Source organism: Pongo abelii, chromosome 11 (assembly GCF_028885655.2).
Source record: "Pongo abelii isolate AG06213 chromosome 11, NHGRI_mPonAbe1-v2.0_pri, whole genome shotgun sequence".
Classification (NCBI taxonomy): Eukaryota; Metazoa; Chordata; class Mammalia; order Primates; family Hominidae; genus Pongo; species Pongo abelii.
The window spans coordinates 109,972,347-109,990,051 of NC_071996.2; the positions used below are offsets into that span (position 1 = coordinate 109,972,347).

The window sequence follows — 17,705 nt, forward strand, 5'->3', positions numbered from 1 at the left end:
TAAATGGTGGGAATGCCCAGAGATAAATATGAACCCAAATTCTCTCAGTATACTTATTTAAAGCTGCTTTCTATTATTTATTTATTTATTTTAGGCTGCTAGCATGTTTCTTCAAATGGTGACATTACTGCCAGTCTATCCCACAGTCTAAAGGAGTTAAATAACTTCCAGAGATGACTTGAGGATTCTTTGTATTCATTTAATAGTTCATTTTGGGATGCTTGACATGTTAATAAACTAGTGTGCCATACATTTAACTTGAATACACTGCATGGCTTCCAAGACTTTAACCACTGGATTGCTTATGCACAGGCACATAAGGGACTATATTTAGGAATTACTAGTTACTGACAATCTATGATATCTGAATCTTGTTTGACAGCATATTTTTGAATACTGAATGAAGCAAAAAGTAAAACAAAACAAAAAACTGGCAAATAAAGCATTCTTCTAATGAAAACAAAATTAATAAAAGCTCTGGACCCCAGGTAATGTTATTGGAGTCTCTTTATTTCAATATTTAATGTTACCACTAATGACATCCAAACTCTGATAAAATAATGTTTAAGTGTAAATAGGTACAAATTATTTCCCAATAAGCATATTTGTTATTTGATTAAATATTATAACTCTATAAGTGGTTACACTTTGCATTGAAAAACAAAATAAAAGGAACAGCATTATAAGAGAAGAACCCATAAATAATTATTTTCCTGAAAAATGACCAGGCCTGAACAAGGTTTATAGCAGAGAAGTCCAATTAGCAAATGTATTTGAGTTAGGGACACAATGCTATTTTTATCTCTAATTATTCCCAACTCTCCAATCATTCTATTATAACCAATACATAGGATTGACAGCCAGTTTGAATTTCAGATATGTTAGCAATTCCCTTGCTTTTTTCAGGTCCAAAGGAAGCCTCAGTAAATCTTTTCATTGAAGGATTAGGGCCCTCCTTAAACTAGAAATTGCATCTAAAGGGTTATTATCAGAAAACAGTTTCATCTGAGGATTAGCTGAGTCTTCACAACAAGAAAAGGAAGCTTGGGGAAAGAGGTGGGGGAGAAGGCCCAGCCTCAGCTTTTGGCTCATTGGGAAAATCAGTATTTTATTGAAAAGCTGCCATCCTTTGACTACTTTTTCAACATATAGGCTCGTGATTTTGCATTGATGATGCTTTTTCTAATGTTTTTCATCATATTCTTCAAAACCATCATGTAAATTCACTATCTCTTGTAAATCATCAAAGAGAAACTACACTTGGAGAATGAGCTTGCAGAAGAGTCTGCCCTTTGTTCTTCCCTCACCTTGGTACTCCACAACAGGGATTGGCAATCTTTTTCTGTAGAGTCTGATAGTAAATATTATAGGCTTTCTGGGCCATCCAGTCTCTGCTGTAACTAATCAATTCTGCCTCGGCAGAACAAAAGCAGTTATCACAATACATAACTGAATGAATATGGTTGTGTTCCAATAAAACTCTGTTTATGGACACGGAAATCAGAGTTCATAAACTTTTCAGGTGCCACAAAATATTTTTCTTTGGACTTTTTCAATGTTTTAAAAAGATATAATAACCACACTTAGCTCATAGCCTGTTCAAAACAGGGAGAAAGACAAATTTGGCCCAAGGACTGCAGCTTGCTGATGAAGCTTACCAAAAGTGTAAGGAACAAACTGGGATGAAGTAAAAAGAAGAGTAACTATGCTAAGCAACAAAACTAAAACCAAAAGTTTATGATAGGCTGAAAAGCAGATTGAAAACTATTAGGATGAGATGGAACAGGGATAACCTAGTCCTAATCCCATCCAATGGGACATTATTTCACTCTGTAAACAGTTCAAGGAATTACAGATCATATAAAAATCCACAGCCTCTCTGACTGTAACATGGCCTGCATCTCAAGATAATATACAAAAACATTGAAATCACCACAATATTTATTGAAAGGAATTACAGAGTAGTAGTTAGAGTATAGGCTTAGAAGCTGAGTTCAAATCCCAGCTTCATCAAGAAGTGGCCAAATCAACTTTGGACAAGTTACTAAACCTCTTTGTGCCTCAGTTTCCTCATAAAATGAGAAACGTACTACCTAGGTTTCTTGTGAGGATTAAATGAGTCAGCACATAGAAAGTGCTTAAAAGCTAAGTGCTCTAACAGTCAAAAAAGGTTACCTATTACTTTGGGCATTAGTAAGTTAAGCATCTATAACCTAATCCAACATAACAGAGAAAGGAGGCACACAGATGCTTTGGTGAAACTTCTTGGATGTGGAGATTTTAGCAACAAACATTCATATATTAAATGTTTTATTTTGAGATACTTGATTCATATACAGCTATAAGAAATAATACAGAGACATCTGTATGCCCTTCATCTAGTTTCCCCAATGGGAACATCTTGCATAACTATGGTACAATATTACAACTGGGAAACTGACAGTGGTATAATCCAAATTTATTCAGATGTTACCAGTTTTACATGCACTCAATTGTGTGTGTGTGTGTGTGTGTGTGTGTGTGTGTATGTATGTAGTTAGTTCTTTGCTAAGCCTATTCTCCAGCAGAAGCATCAAGATAGAAAATTAGGCCATCAATTCAGTAATTTACATGATACTTGAGGAAGACAGTTGCATGCATCCATGTAGGTCACACACTTGAATGTTACTCCGGAGGTATTCACAGTAAGAAAGGCCCTTCAGCAGAGATCTGACTCTGCCATTTCTTCCTTCCTTCTTCATCCTCTACTCACCCCCCTAACCCCCAGCCTTCACTCTGAACTGCAGAACTAAGATACATAAGTAGGGAGAGAGATCAAAAAACAAAACATGTTTTCTTCATAGTTCACACCAAACTATTAAAAGAAAGGTAGAAGTCTTAATTCTTTTAATACAGTTGTGCAACTGCATTTTGTCATCACACCAAGAGGCCTTTGAGCCTGGACTCCATTTCACTTCAAATTGGGCAAGACAATTTGATCAACAAGGGCAGAGAAGGCCCTGCACACTCGCTGAGCTCCACTATACAGGTCCATGTTTACTGAAGACTCCGGGCCTGAAATCAACAAACAGGAGAGTTTTTAGAGAAACATACCTGTAGGTTCTCATGAAGATCTTGATAAAGCTCTCACATGGAGAAGAAACAGAATCCATTTTTCGTCAGTTCTCAAGGACAATGTCCTTAAGTTAGCTAGCAAATAAGATGGCTATTATTTACCATGATCATTACTACGAATTCAGTCAGGCATAAGTTCTTAAGAAGCACTTTCCCACGGCTCCTTGCACAAATCGGAGTAGCCAGAAAGCCCACTATTGAGCAGTGGCTCCAAAATTCTGTTGTATATAAAAATCACCTGGAGATTGTGAAAACAGATTTCTGGACCTCACCTACAGAGTTCAGATTCTGTTCAGGTGGGATGGAGCCTGAGCATTTATATTTATTGTTAAGTTCCCAGGTGATACTGATGCGGCTAGTCCAGACACTGCATTTTGAGAACCAGTGCTCTATAGTTACCTGATTAATGGTTTGAGTGTCCCCTATGATCTGTCATAATAGGAATTGTGGTGTAGAAAGATATACGACTTGGCAGGTATCAATTAAAATTTTGATATGCATAATCTTTAACTTAAAGAGTTCTGGTTTTAGGAATTGATCTTACAAACATATTTATATTTGCGCATAAAGATATATGTTATAAGGATACACACCAAAGTATTTTTTGTGATAAAAATTGGAAGCAACTTAATTATATACCAATAAATAAATTATAGTGCATTTTTACCCTGGGATATTATGCAGCGTTTTAAAAATGACATTGCTCAATGTCTAAGGTATTGAACAAGCGAAGAAAGCAAAAGCATAGTATGATCTAACTTATGTTGAAAAAGTAAAGACATACATATGTGCATAGAAAACAGTTTGAAGGAAACTCACTAAGCTGTTAATAGTGGTTATCTCTGAAAAACAGGTGGGAGAGAGTGAAGAGCATGATGATGAATTCATTTTTTAAAAAATCTGTGCACTTTGCATTTTAATTTACAATAAACATGCAGTATTACATTATTTGTGTAATTAATAAAAATAAGATCACAGGAAATGAAAACGTGGGGAGATTTATTTTGTTAGTTGTTTACTTTTTAGCTACGTAATTTATATTGTGGGTCCATCTGTGCTGTTTTTTGTTGAACATAAGGCTAGAGGGTTCATGCATTTTCTATCCCACTTATCACTCCAATACCGCTCCAGAGGACCTTGACTAAATAATATTTTATTTTCTGACTAACAAACCTTGTCCAGAGGCAAACTTATTTTAAGACATTGTTTCTCAGGCCACGGTGGTAAAAACTTAAAATATAGCAATAAATAAATAGGCAAGCCGTAATCAGTCTCACATACTGTAATTTTTCTTACTGTTATTCATTGTTTTCTTTTTCAGTTTTAGTCTCTTGAAATATTAAAAATAGCCAAAAATATGCTCCTAGCACCTAGCATGTTGCTTGGCATATACTTGGAATTAAATAAATGTAAGGACTGAATTAATATAGCACATAGGCAGAGACCTAATGAGATGTTAGATGGAACACTTGTGAAACTGGCAGTCCAGAGAAAATCACAATGACAAAATAATTCACTTAAATGTAATTAAAAGTCTATCTCGTCTTCTAATAAACAAGGGATGTGAGAGTAGACTACAAGAATGATAGATGTAGAAATGAAAAAGTATTAGGTTTTTTAGTCTATGTTCATTCTTCTGGGCAACTGGAATACTGAGCCCATATCTTATTTACAACAATTAATTAAGCAAGCCAATATGTATTGAATAGCTACTCTGTACTAAGACCTTTCCCTTGAGCTCTAGATTGTACATGTTGATTGCCTCTGTGATGTCTTCATTTGGATGTCTCTCAGGCAATTCACAATATGTTCAAAACAGAACTCTTGATTTGCCAACCGCATAACAGTTTTCCCAGCTTTCCCCATTGCAGTAAGTGTATCACCACCCATTCAGGGCAACATCGTCATCTCTTGGCTAGACTACAGTAGGCTTTTACCTGGTCTCTTTGCTCACCCCTTGCCTTTCTCTAAGTCACTCTCCATGCAATGCCAGAATGTTTTAAAAATAGAAACATACCCCACTTCAAAATAAATGCCCAGTGCCAAGCACAGTGCTTGGCACACGGCAAATGCTTGATTAATATTTGTTGAATGAATGAATTAGTGATTGAATGATGAACCAACTAGACTTTTTTTCTGCCTTCATGGAGCTTAAATGCTGGAAATCTATCTTTTCCCATTAGTTACTTCTGTGTATATCTGTATATCTATCTATCTATCTGTCTATCTATCTATCTATCTATCTACCTATCTACCTATCTATCTATCTATCTATGAAGCAATGAATATAGTTAATCCTCGGACAACACGAATTTGAGCTGTGTGAGCCAACTAATTCATGGATTTTCTTCTACCTCTGCCACACCTGAGAAAGCAAGAGCAACCCCTCCTCTAACTCCTTCTTTTCAGCCTACTCAACGTGAAGATGATGAGGATGAAGATCTTTATGATGATCTACTTCCAGTTAATGAATAGTAAATATATTTTCTTTTCCTTATGATTCCCTTAATAACATTTTCTTTTTTCTAGCTTACTTTTTGTAAGAATGCAATATATGATACAAATAACATACAAAATATTTGTCAATCAACTGTTTATTTTGCTGGTAAGGCTTCTGTTCAACTGGTAAGCCTTCTGTTCAACAGTAGGCTATTAGTAGTTAAGTTTTAGAGGAGTCAAAAGTTATATGCTGATTTTTGGCAGCATGGAGGGTCAGTGCCCCTAACTTTTACATTGTTCAAGGGTCAACTCTGTATCCATTACTATTCCAGTAAACACTTCTAGGATTCCCAGGCAACATTTGAGATTACCTTATAAACAAACGAGATACAAATAAAGTGCTCTCCTGAGCTTGGTCATTTCCTTAGAATTTGCTAAATTTGAAGTTTTATTTTCTGATTACTTAATACTTTTGAGTGATGGTTCTAGATGTGGAGAAAAGGAACAGGAATAAACCTCCTGCTCCCCACCCTTAACCATGCTCTCGTACATATAAGATCATGGCATACGCAAATAGAGATTGTTTCACTTGTTCCTTTCTGATTGGGATGCCTCTTCTTTCTTTTTCTTGTCTAATTACTCTGGCTAGGACTTCCAGTACTATGTTGAATAGATGTAGTGAAAATAGGCATCCTTGCTTTGTTCCTGATCTTAAAGAAAAAAACTTCAGCTTTTCACCTTTAAGAAAAAGGAATATGATGTTAGCTGTGGGTTTTTCTTATTTGGACTTTAATAATTTCTTTCTATTCCTAGTTTGTTGAGAGTTTCTCATGAGAGTGTATTGAATTCTGTAAAATGCTTTTTTCCTATATCTATTGTGATGATTGTGTGATTTTTTTTTTTTTTTTTGAGACAGAGTCTTGCTCTGTTGCCCAGGCTGGAGTGCAGTGGTGTGATCATAGTTCACTGTAACTTTGAACTCCTGGGCTCAAATGATTCTCTTGTCTCAGTCCCTTGAGTAGCTAGGATTATAGGCATGTGTCACCATGCCCAGCTAAATTTTTTTTCTTTGAGATAGGGTTTTGCTTTGTCACCCAGGCTAGAGTGCAGTGGTGCAATCACAGCTCACTGAAGCCTTGATCTTCCAGGCTCAAGCCATCCTCTTGCTTCAGCCTCTTAAGTAGCTGGGACTGCAGGCATGTACCAACACATCCAGCTAATTTAAATTTTTTTTTGTTTGTTTGTTTTTGTAGAGATAGGGTCTTGACAAGTTGCTCAGGCTGGTCTCAAACTCTTGGCCTCTATTGGTCCTCCCACCTCAGCCTCCCAAAGCACTAGGATTATAGGCATGAGCCACCACACCTGGCCATTGATTTCTTCTTTGACCCATTGGTTGTTCAAGAATGTGTTGTGTAGTTTAACATCTCTATACATTTTTTAGTTTTCCTCCTGTTATTAATTTCTAGTTTTATTTCACCGTGGTTGGAAGAGATATTTGGTATGATTTCAATCTTCTTAAATTTGTTAAGACTTGTTTTGTGCATTAATGTATGATCTATCCCAGAAAATGTTCCATGTTTGCTGGAGAAGAATGTATATTCTGCACTATTGGGTGAAATAGTCTTTATATGTCTCTCAGGCCTATTTGGTTACTGTGTTGTTCAAGTCTACCATTTCCTTATTGATTTTCTGTCTGGAGGTTCTAATCATTATTGAAAGTGGGTTATTGAAGTCCCCTACTATTATTCTATCACTGTCTATTTCTCCCTTCAGTTTTGTCAATAATTGCTTTATATATTTAGGTGCTCTGATGTTTGGTGTATATATTATAAAAATTATAGTATCTTCTGGGTAAATTGACCCTTTTATCATTTTATAATGACTTCTTTGTCATTTGCGTGAGTTTTTGACCTAAAGTCTATTTTGTCTCATATAACTATAGCCACCCCTGCTATTTTTGAATACCATTAACATAACATATCTTTTTCCATGCTTTCATTTTCAGCCTTTGCGTCCTTAAATCTGAAGTGAGTCTTTTGCAGACAGCATATAGTTGGGTCTTTTTCTTCAATCCATTCAGCAACTGTATGTATATCTTTTGATTGGAGGCTTTAATCCATTTATATTTAATAATTATTGATGGGGAGGACAATTTTGCCATTTTGAGAGTTTCTTTCTGTCTGTCTTTTAGTTGTATTGCCCCTATTCTTCTAGTTTGCTGTCTTTTTAAAAAATATATTATTTCATTTTTTTCTTTTGTACATCTTTGACAGCTATTATATTTGCACTTACTATGAGGCTTATATAAAACCTCTTATAGTAATAACAGCCTATTTTGGCTGATAATAACTTCACTTCAATTGCATTCAAAAAGTTTTCACTTTTAGTTCCCATACACTTTGCTAAATAGTCTTTTTTTTTTTTTTTTTTTTTTTTTGAAACAGAGTTTCACTCTTGTTGCCCAGGCTGGAGTGCAATGGCATAATCTTGGCTCACCGCAACCTCCGCCTCCCGGGTTCAAGTGATTCTCCTGCCTCAGTCTCCTAAGTAACTGGGATTACAGGTGCATGCCAATATGCCCAGCTAATTTTGTAGTTTTAGTAGAGATGGGGTTTCTACATGTTGGTCAGGCTGGTCTTGAACTCCCAATCTCAGGTGATCCACCCACCTTGGCTTCCCAAAGTACTGGGATTATAGTCGTGAGACATCTCACCCAGCCATCCCCATACACTTTTCTTTTTGGTTTGTTTATTTTTATTTTGTTCATTGTTTCGTTGTTGTTTTCATTTTAGAGAAGGGATCTTGTTGTCTTGCCCAGAATGGAGTGCAGTGGTGTGATTAGCTCATTGTAACCTCAAACACCAAGGCTCAAGTGACCCTCCCTCCTCAGCCTCCTGAGTAGATATGACTACAGGCATGCATCACCACACCACACATCTTTACAAAAATTTTTTGGTAAAGATGTGGTCTCAGTATGTTGCTCAGGCATACTACTAGCTTCAAGCTAGTAACTACTTGTTGAAACTACCAGCTTCAAGCAGTTCCCTGACTCCGCATCTCAAAGTGCTGGGATTACAGATGTGAGCCACCACATCCAGCCCACATTCTGTTACTGACATCACAATTTACATATTTTTGTATTGTATATTCATTAACATATTTTAATGTTATTTTTAATACTTGAGTCTTTTTTTATATTAAAATTAAAATTATTTAAATACCACTATTTTCATTTTATAGTGTTCTGTATTTGCCTGTATATATTTACCTTTACTAATGAGTTGTTGGATATAGTATTTTCGATTGATAGTTCATTTCTTCTTCAGCACTTTGAATATATTATCCTATTTCTATAAGGTTTCTGATGCAAAAACTGTTATAATCTTATAAGGGTTTCTTTCTACATGATAAGTCACTTTTCTCTTGCCACTTTCAAAATTCTCTTTTGTGTTTGACTTTTGACAATTTGATTATAATGTGTCTCAGTGTTGAAGTCTTTCAGTTCATCTAATTCAGGGTCTGTTAGGATTCTTGGATCTGGATGTCCATTTTCTTTCCCAAATTTGAGAAGTTTTTGCCCTTGTTTATTTGAATAAGCTTTCTGACCCTTTCTTTCTCCTCTGCTTCTACAACTCCCATATTACAAATATTGGTCAGCTTAATAGCATCCTATGTGTCCCTTAAATGTTCATCACTCTTTCTTCTTTTTTCCCTTCTCATAGGATAATTTCAAATGATCTGTCTTTGGGTTTGCTGATTTTTCTGCTTGACCTAGTCTGCTGTTGAATATTTTTATGGAAATTTTTAGTTCAGTTATTATATTCTTCAGCTCCAAGACTATTGTTTGGTTCTTTAAAAAATTTCTCTATCTCTTTGTTGAAATTCTCATTTCGTTCATGTATTGTTCTCCTGGCTCATTGAGCATTTTTACGATGGTTAATTTGAATTCTCTGTCAGGTAATTCAAATATTACTATTTCATAAGGGTCCATTTTGGAGCTCTTACTTCTTTGTTGGACTATGTTTCTCTATTACTTCTTCTTCTTTACTCTTTATTTTGGTATCTGTGCAATAGAAAAAATAACTATCTCTCTTAGTCTTCAAGACTGGCCTCAGACAGAAGACCCTTAGCAATCAGCCTGGTAAGAGATTCTCAGGGGCTCTTCAAACGTTCATACTAGTCCCAGCTGCCTTTTGTTTTTAAGCATCTCTCAGGCATCTAGAATATGATGGGTTTTGTCAGTAATTTGAGACAGGTTAGACAGAAGCCCAGTCCCTTGGACAGCCCCCAGAAGAGTTAGAAAGTTGAATGAATGGTCCAATTGTTTTCCCCCTGCAAAGTGAGAAGCTGGGATATGGGTTTTATTTTCCTGCTTGCTTTGCATTGGGCCTTTTGGAAAAGCTATGGTAAGTGTTTTCATGCTAGTCCAAGATACCATCTTTGTTCTCAAATCATGCCCTCCTAATATCATCACTCTACTCCACTGTCTTGACTCCTCATCAGTGAAACCTATAGTGGCAAATGAATAGTACAAAAGGATGGAAAAAGAAGCTAGAAAAATAACTTAGTAGATATATGCAAGAAATTTTACTATCAAATGAAAAAAATAGTTTAATAATACAGTAAAACAAGAGGTTTTTCTGTTTGTTTGTTTGTTTGTTTGTTTTTGCCACAGCAGAGGCAAGAAACAGCTGACACTTTTCCAAATTTATTTTTTACTGCAATTTTTATGCAAATTATTCACTACTGATTTTCAATCCAAGTTTGGAATTTAAAGAGGTTTGTGGAACTTCTACACAATTTTCTCTTTTCCATTAAGCTCTCACAGTCTCTTTTTTTTTTTTTTTTTTGAGACGAAGTCTCACTCTGTCGCCCAGGCTGGAGTGCAGGGGTGTGATCTCAGCTCACTGCAAGCTCCGCCTCCTGGGTTCATGCCATTCTCCTGCCTCAGCTTCCCGAGTAGCTGGGACTACAGGCTCCAGCCACCGCGCCCGGCTAATTTTTTTGTATTTTTTAGTAGAGACGGGGTTTCACCGTGTTAGCCAGGATGGTCTCGATCTCCTGACCTCGTGATCTGCCCACCTCGGTCTCCCAAAGTGCTGGGATTACAGGCGTGAGCCACCACGCCCGGCCCAACAATTCTCAAAAAAAAAAAAAAACAACAACAACTGGATCAGTAGTGTGATTAGAAACTTCTTGCTGTTATCTGATGCATCCATGATAGAGATAGAGGTAAACGAAAATACTTTGATTTTGCTTGTTTCACTTTCGACATCTTCATCCATGTGATTATCATAGTTCTGGCTCTGATTAAGTTTGGTATACTTTTGGTAAGTATAGGATCATTCATATTCAATATCAAATTGAATAATGATATAAACATAATTAGAAATAATTGGGTGAGGAGTGATATATAATGCAAAACAGTAGCCACGAAGATTAAAGAGTGTCTCATGTTTAAATGACTTAAGGAAATAAGACTAATATAAAAGAAGTGAAAGTGAAATTTTAAATCTCAATAATTAGTATTTGTCGTATTACTATTCAAGAAATTTTATTTTTTTCTATACTTGCAAAGTATAGAATACTATAATAAAAAAGATGTGTACCATTCTGCTCATATCATAAGCACATTTATATAATAAGGCATACTTCCTGCAGAAACATCTCAATGGTTCTATTGAGATTGTGAGTGAAAGCATTAAGTAAATATTTTGAGACTTTTTAAAATATTTTCTACAAGATTTGATAATGCTAATTGTATATTTATACATTATTGCATCAACTGAATTTAGAAGTATACTTCACTTTTTTATAATTTTCCTTTTAATGATATAATGCATGTATATATATATCTTGATAAGGTCACTTGAAATATGAATGAATCTTTTAGCTTTAAGTATTAAACTGCACAAGTATTGGGATACTGCCTTCCAAATATGTGTAGTAGACCTAGCCTACGAACAATCTAAAATGTGCAATAAAGCTACTACGTCTGTGAGGGCTGACCCAACACAACATTTTAGAAATTATCAGCTTTCTCCAGCTCATTTAGAGAAACAAAAATAAAAAATAAAAACAACATTAATACGCTAAAGACTAAAAAACTTTTCTATAAAGTCCAAACTTTTGGTGAAATTTTCCTAAAAAGGTCAAGTGGATATTGACTTCGCTTTGAATACTCATCATGACCCCAAAAATGTTTAGATGGAAATGCAGTGGGTGGAATTTTGCGTCAGCTTAAGAATCAGCACAAGGAGTTCCCATCCCTTGCCTTTTGAGCATACTTCTGGCATCTTTCTGAACTTGTTTTTGTTAATACAAAGATTGTAACTCCAACTCAATTTACTGTAGAGTATTTTAGAATCGCCGAATAATTAGTTTATTGACTTGGTTCTACCAAGTTCTATGCAAAGCTGACATTATTATGTACTCAATTTATAGCCCTCCAACACTTATGGGCTGAAATGTGCCCCCCTCCTATCCCAAATTTATATATTGAAGGCCTGACTAACCCCCAGTGCCTCAGAATGTGACTATATTTGGAGACAGGGTCTTTAAAGAGATAATTAAGTTAAAATGAGGTCCCTAGGATGAGCCCTAATCCAATATAACTGGTGTCCTTATAAAAAGAAAACATTTGGACATAGACACACATAGAAGGAAGGCCATATAAAGGCATGGGGGAAGACGGCCATTTGCAAGCCCAGGAGAGAAGTCTCAGCAGAAACCAACACTGCCGACACCCTGATCTTGGACTTCTGGCCTGCGGGACTGTGAGAAAATATATTTTGGTTCTTCGTTTAAGCCACTGAATCTGTGTTACTGTGTTATAGCAGCCCCAGCAAACTAATACGCCAATATTATTTTGAGGAGGCCTCCTCTGATGCAAAAACACATGAGTATTTTATTCTTCATTTTATCACAAGTCTGTAGATGATCACTCCAACATAAGACACCTTAGGCTTTCTTAGAAAGAAATGTATATACAGTTGACCCTTGAACAATACAGGTTTGAACTCTATGGGTTCAAATCCACTTATATGTGAATTTTCTTCTGCCTCTGCCACTCCTGGGACAGCAAGACCAACCCCTCTTCCTCCCTTTTCTTCTCCTCAGCCTACTCAACATGAAAATAATGAGGATGAAGACCTTTATAAAGATCCACTTTCACTTAAATATATTTACCTTTCTATGATTTGGAAAACATTTTCTTTTTTCTAGCTTTATTATAGCAGTATATAATACATATGACATACAAAATGTGTATTAATCAACCGTTTATGTTAATTGGTAAGGCTTCCAGTCAACAGTAGGCTATTAATAAAGTTTTGGGGAGTAAAAGTTACATGCAAATTTTCAACTGTGCAGGGGTCCAGCACCCCTAATCCCTGCATTGTTCAAGAATCAACTGTGTATGTGTGTGTATAAACAGTTCCTGACTTATGATGGATTGACTTACCATTTTTTAAATTTTATGATGGTGCAAAAGTGATATGTGTTTAGTAGGAAATAATACTTCAAATTTTGAATTTTGATCGTTTCCCAGGCTAGCAATATGTGGTATCTTGTGAAGTCGGGCAGCAGCAGTGAGCCACAGCTCCCAGTCAGCCACATAATCACAAGGGTAAATGATCAGTAGTGTACTCCACAGTGTATTATATTTAATGACTTACATGATATGTTCAACACTTTATTATAAAGTAGGCTTTGTGTTTGATGATTTTGCCCAACTGTAGGCTAATGTAAGTGTTGTGAGCACATTTAAGGTAGGCTAGGTTAAGCCATAATGTTTGGTAGGTTAGGTATACTGAATGCATTTTCTACCTAACAATATTTTCAACTTACATTGGGTTTATCAGATGTAACACCATTGTAAACTGAGAAGGATCTCTCTCTATATATGTTAAGATAACAAAATACCCTAATGAGAAATAAGACAATGGCACTCCAAAACAGAAGCAGTAACTACAGTAAAGAAGGATCTTTTCTAAAGCCTTCAGAATTTAGCAATGAATCATAGCTTATGAAGAAGATAATAATGATGATACTACTTATAACATAGAAACTGTAATCAATTCTCTTCTAGAAAGAGAGTTACAATATTATCACAATTTTTAAATGGTGACATAGGCTGCCCAGGTATATATGATTTAGGGATACTGATAATAATAACAATATTTTGCGATAACAAAATAATAAGCATTTACTGAATGCTCACTGTATGCCAGGTTCTATACTGAAGTCTTACATGGTTTATCACCTTTAATACTCACAACAGCCCTGTGAATTAGGTAATCCTAAAAATCAAGTTCACAGATGCTACTGATAACCAATAGACTCAGAGCGCTGCTACGTGCTAGATGAACTGGAGCTGTTGGGCTGTTATAAAATCAAGTTTTTAAAAAGGCAGCTTGAATCCTTGGCCATCACGATGTCTATGGATTGTGAAAACCTTACCTGATGGCGTTTCTAGATTGAAGGCATCCATAAGTTTTGACAATAGTTCTTGCAGTTCCTCTTCCTCCAGCTTGTCCTTTCTCTCCTTGATGTTACCTGCCTCTTTCTTTTCCACAGCTGCCAGAGCAGGACTGCTCATTTCAGCAGGAACCATTTTGGGGGTGTCCTGCTTCAGTCCCTCCTGATAACTGGGTAGGGTGCTAATGACTTTCTTCGGCATCTTTTGTGTTTGGCTTTGTGCCCTGGTACTGTGCAAAGTGGTCTCTGGTGATTCTGGATTTCGCAGAGCATGCTCTGCATTTGTGTGACTTCTGTGACTTCTGTCAACTGCATCAAGGTTAAGAAGATGTTCCCATCTTGAAGCATCTTCAGTGGCATTCTTGATCTGCAAATAATCCCCTCCCTTTGGAACCTTTTCAGTTGAAGAATGGTCAACCTTGTTCCCCACATTTTGAAAGGAAGAAGATGAAGGACCAGGTGGCTGCAACCTTGCCTGGGGAAACAAAACTTTATTTATGAAGAAATTAACATTTAACTTACTTTTTCATAAATGCATTACATTTCAACATTCCAACAGAACATTCTAATGCAAGACTTTTCTTTCTCCTCTGTAAATATATTATCATTACTATTAATTTTAATTTATTCTGCTAATTCTATGTCAACCTAAAACTCTCTACAAGAGTTGGAACAGCTCAGATTCTAAAATAACAGAGGGAATAATTACAAGAAATTTAGGAAAATCCTGGGTTCTAAGAAGCCCAGGTTCTAAAAATACCATAAGGAATTTCTGAAAACATAAGCATATGTTGAATTGACAGATAAAAATTATTATAAGAAAGCATTTTATAATAGTCTTTCTGGTAGGTGTGTTGTGAAGGGTTTCACAGCCACAGGGAGAAAATTCAGGGATGTGCTCTGCTTGAAGCACAGTTCTCATTGTGTGGCCCACAGACCCTAGGAGATCCCCAAGACCCTTCTAGGGTTTGTGATGTCAAAATTATGTTCATAAGGATACTTAGATGTTATTTGTTTATTGTATTGACATGTGCACTGATGATGCAAAATCAGTAAGTAAAGCTGTTGGTGCTTTAGTGTGAATCAAGGCAGCATCACCAAATAGTGCTAATAATCAGGGTATTCTTCACCCTCATACACTAGCAGTGAAAAAAAAAAAAAGCCAGTTCTGCTTAAGAACACCTTTGATGGAATAGAAAAAGTTCTTAGTTTTAAAAATACAAACACATGTCTTTCAAATATTATGTGTGATGAAGTGGGAAGTGTGCATAAGACACTTCTGATGTGTACTGAAATACAAAAGCATTGCCTCTTGTGTCAAAGAAAGACTGACAGACTATGGTTATTCAGACTTGGGTATCTGTCAAACAGTTTCTCAAAAATGAACAAAGCGAGAATGTCACTGCAAGGAAAACAATTAACAGTATTTGCTGTCAGTTATAACAGTTAAGGCCGGGCGCAGTGGCTCACGTCTGTAATCCCAGCACTTTGGGAGGTAGAGGTGAGAGGATTGTGTGAGGCCAGGAGTTCAAGACCAGTCTGGACAAAATAGTGAGACCCCCCTTTCTACAAAAAATAAAAATAAAAATTAGCTGGGTATGCTGGCATGAGCCTGAGCTCCTAGCTAGCCACGAGGTTGAGGCGGGAGGATTGCTTGAGCCCCAGGAGTTCGAGGCTGCAGTGAGCTATGATCCTGCTGCTGTACTCCAGCCTGGATGACAGAGCAAGACCCTGTCTAAAATGTATACTTACATACATAAAAAACAGGCTTTCAATCAAAACTTAGAATTTTGGAAAACTTTCATCCTACCACTATGAGCTTGATAGCTTTCCAATTCTTAGGCAATTTTGTAATTACATTGGTAGTGACATTAATGAACGTGAATTTTTTTGACCCTGTATAATAAAATGGATGAGCATTAGGATATTCAGCATAGCTCAGTGAACCAGTATTTTCCAAATGACCAATGTATAATGTTACACAATCATGCATGGCTAAGAGATTCACTTAAAGACCATGTAAGAACACTGGATTTTAATGAAACAGTGTGACATAAATATGGTTTCAGATTAAAGCCTCCTTTAAGAAGCTGTCATATATCATGTTTTGGTGTAGTATTAAAGAGAAGTATGCCTCGGTATCTGAAAAGCTATTAATACACTTCTCTCTTTTTCAACTGCAAATCTGTGTGAGGCCTGATTTCTTCAGATACTTCAACCGAAACACATTGCAGCTGATTGATTGCTGAAGTGGTTACAAAAATTCAGCTGTCTTTTATTAAGCCAGGTATTTAAAGAGATTTGTGGAAAATATAAAGCAATGCCACTCTTCTAAGGTTTTTAGAAAAACATATTGTTTAAAAATGTTATCTGTATATTTAATGGGTTTATTATTTTTATGTTTTAGTTGGTGAATACATTTTAACTTCTCAGTTTTAATTTGCATTAATTTTATTACTTATTTAATTTATTTAACAACTCAGTTTTAATTTTCAGTAATTTTATTATTTATTTAATTTTATTTTATTATTAATTGAATTTTCATTAATTCATTTTCATTTTGTTTCTGTGGTTATATCTATAACAACAGATACTGATGCAAACAGATATAACCACCAAAATCCCCTCGGGTTTCTCAAATATTTTTAAGAATGTACAGGGATCCTGAGATCAAGAGGTTAAAAAACCGATGCTATAAAGAATCACTTTGCCCCAAAGTCTATTGTTTATAAATATTACAGATCCTGTTGTTTTTCAATGGCACTACCTTCATGGAGGGATAGGATATAGCCTGGATGAGGAAATGGGAGGTCAGGGTACGGGGAGAAGAGGCAAGGGAAGAGGCTGATCAAAGTAAGGTGGGAAGCTCCTCCCTTGGCTGAAGGACTCAAGGTTAGACTTCCAGGCAGTCCAGATGGCCAGTGTCTCTCACATTTTATACCTGTAGGTCCCATCTCATCTGTTGTAGCTTGGTCCATAGACTATCCTGGTTGGTTTTGAGTTTGTGAATCCTTGTTTCAAATCGACAACTTCTTTCTTCCTGGGAGGTGTATATAGCTTGCAACTTGTCTTTGTATTGGTTTAACTGCTTTTTAAGGGGCCTGAAAAGAGAACAGATTTGAGTGGTTTGGAAGGGCAAGAGGCCAGTACACTAATTAGAGCCCTGGTAAGATGTATTCCAGTCCTTTTTGTGGGAAAAGATGCTGGAAAACCCTGTGTCTCAACTGTGTTTTTTGTTGAGACGGAGCCTCGCTCTGTCACCTAGGCTGGAGAATGCAGTGGCGCGATCTTGGTTCACTGCAACCTCTGCCTCTTGGGTTCAAGTGATTCTCCTGCCTCAGCCTCCTGAGTAGCTGGGATTACAGGTGCACACCACCATGCCTGGCTATTGGAAAACCCTGTGCCTCAACTGTTATCTCACATTGATCAATATTGTTGACACTGTTTGTTCACCATGTGCAGCTGCCTTTGTGTGTATTATGGATATGATTCCACTAAGCATTCCACTGGCTTTAGAAGTATTTCAGAAAACTCACCAGGCATATTACAGATTACTTTTGACAGCTTCCCTCTACTGGCTACTTAAATAGGAATATTGACTTTATACATTATCCTTTTGTCTAGAAATACTCCATTCAGAATGGTAGTACACTCCTCATGGCTAAACACCCAAC

At 36.3% G+C, this 17,705-nt stretch overlaps 1 protein-coding gene across 1 annotated transcript in view; it reads right to left on the reverse strand.

Moving 5' to 3' along the window:
- Nucleotides 1-2,382: 2,382 nt before the first annotated feature.
- DYTN (dystrotelin) overlaps nucleotides 2,383-17,705 on the reverse strand; it is a 71,164-nt gene continuing 55,841 nt past the window's right edge. Inside the window, exons 11-13 of the mRNA XM_024243398.2 lie at nucleotides 16,973-17,132; nucleotides 14,014-14,506; nucleotides 2,383-3,054 (exon numbers count right to left, since the gene is read on the reverse strand). Coding sequence (XP_024099166.2) covers nucleotides 2,951-3,054; nucleotides 14,014-14,506; nucleotides 16,973-17,132 — 757 coding nt within the window. The 3' untranslated portion in view covers nucleotides 2,383-2,950. The remainder of the gene's footprint in view (nucleotides 3,055-14,013; nucleotides 14,507-16,972; nucleotides 17,133-17,705) is intronic.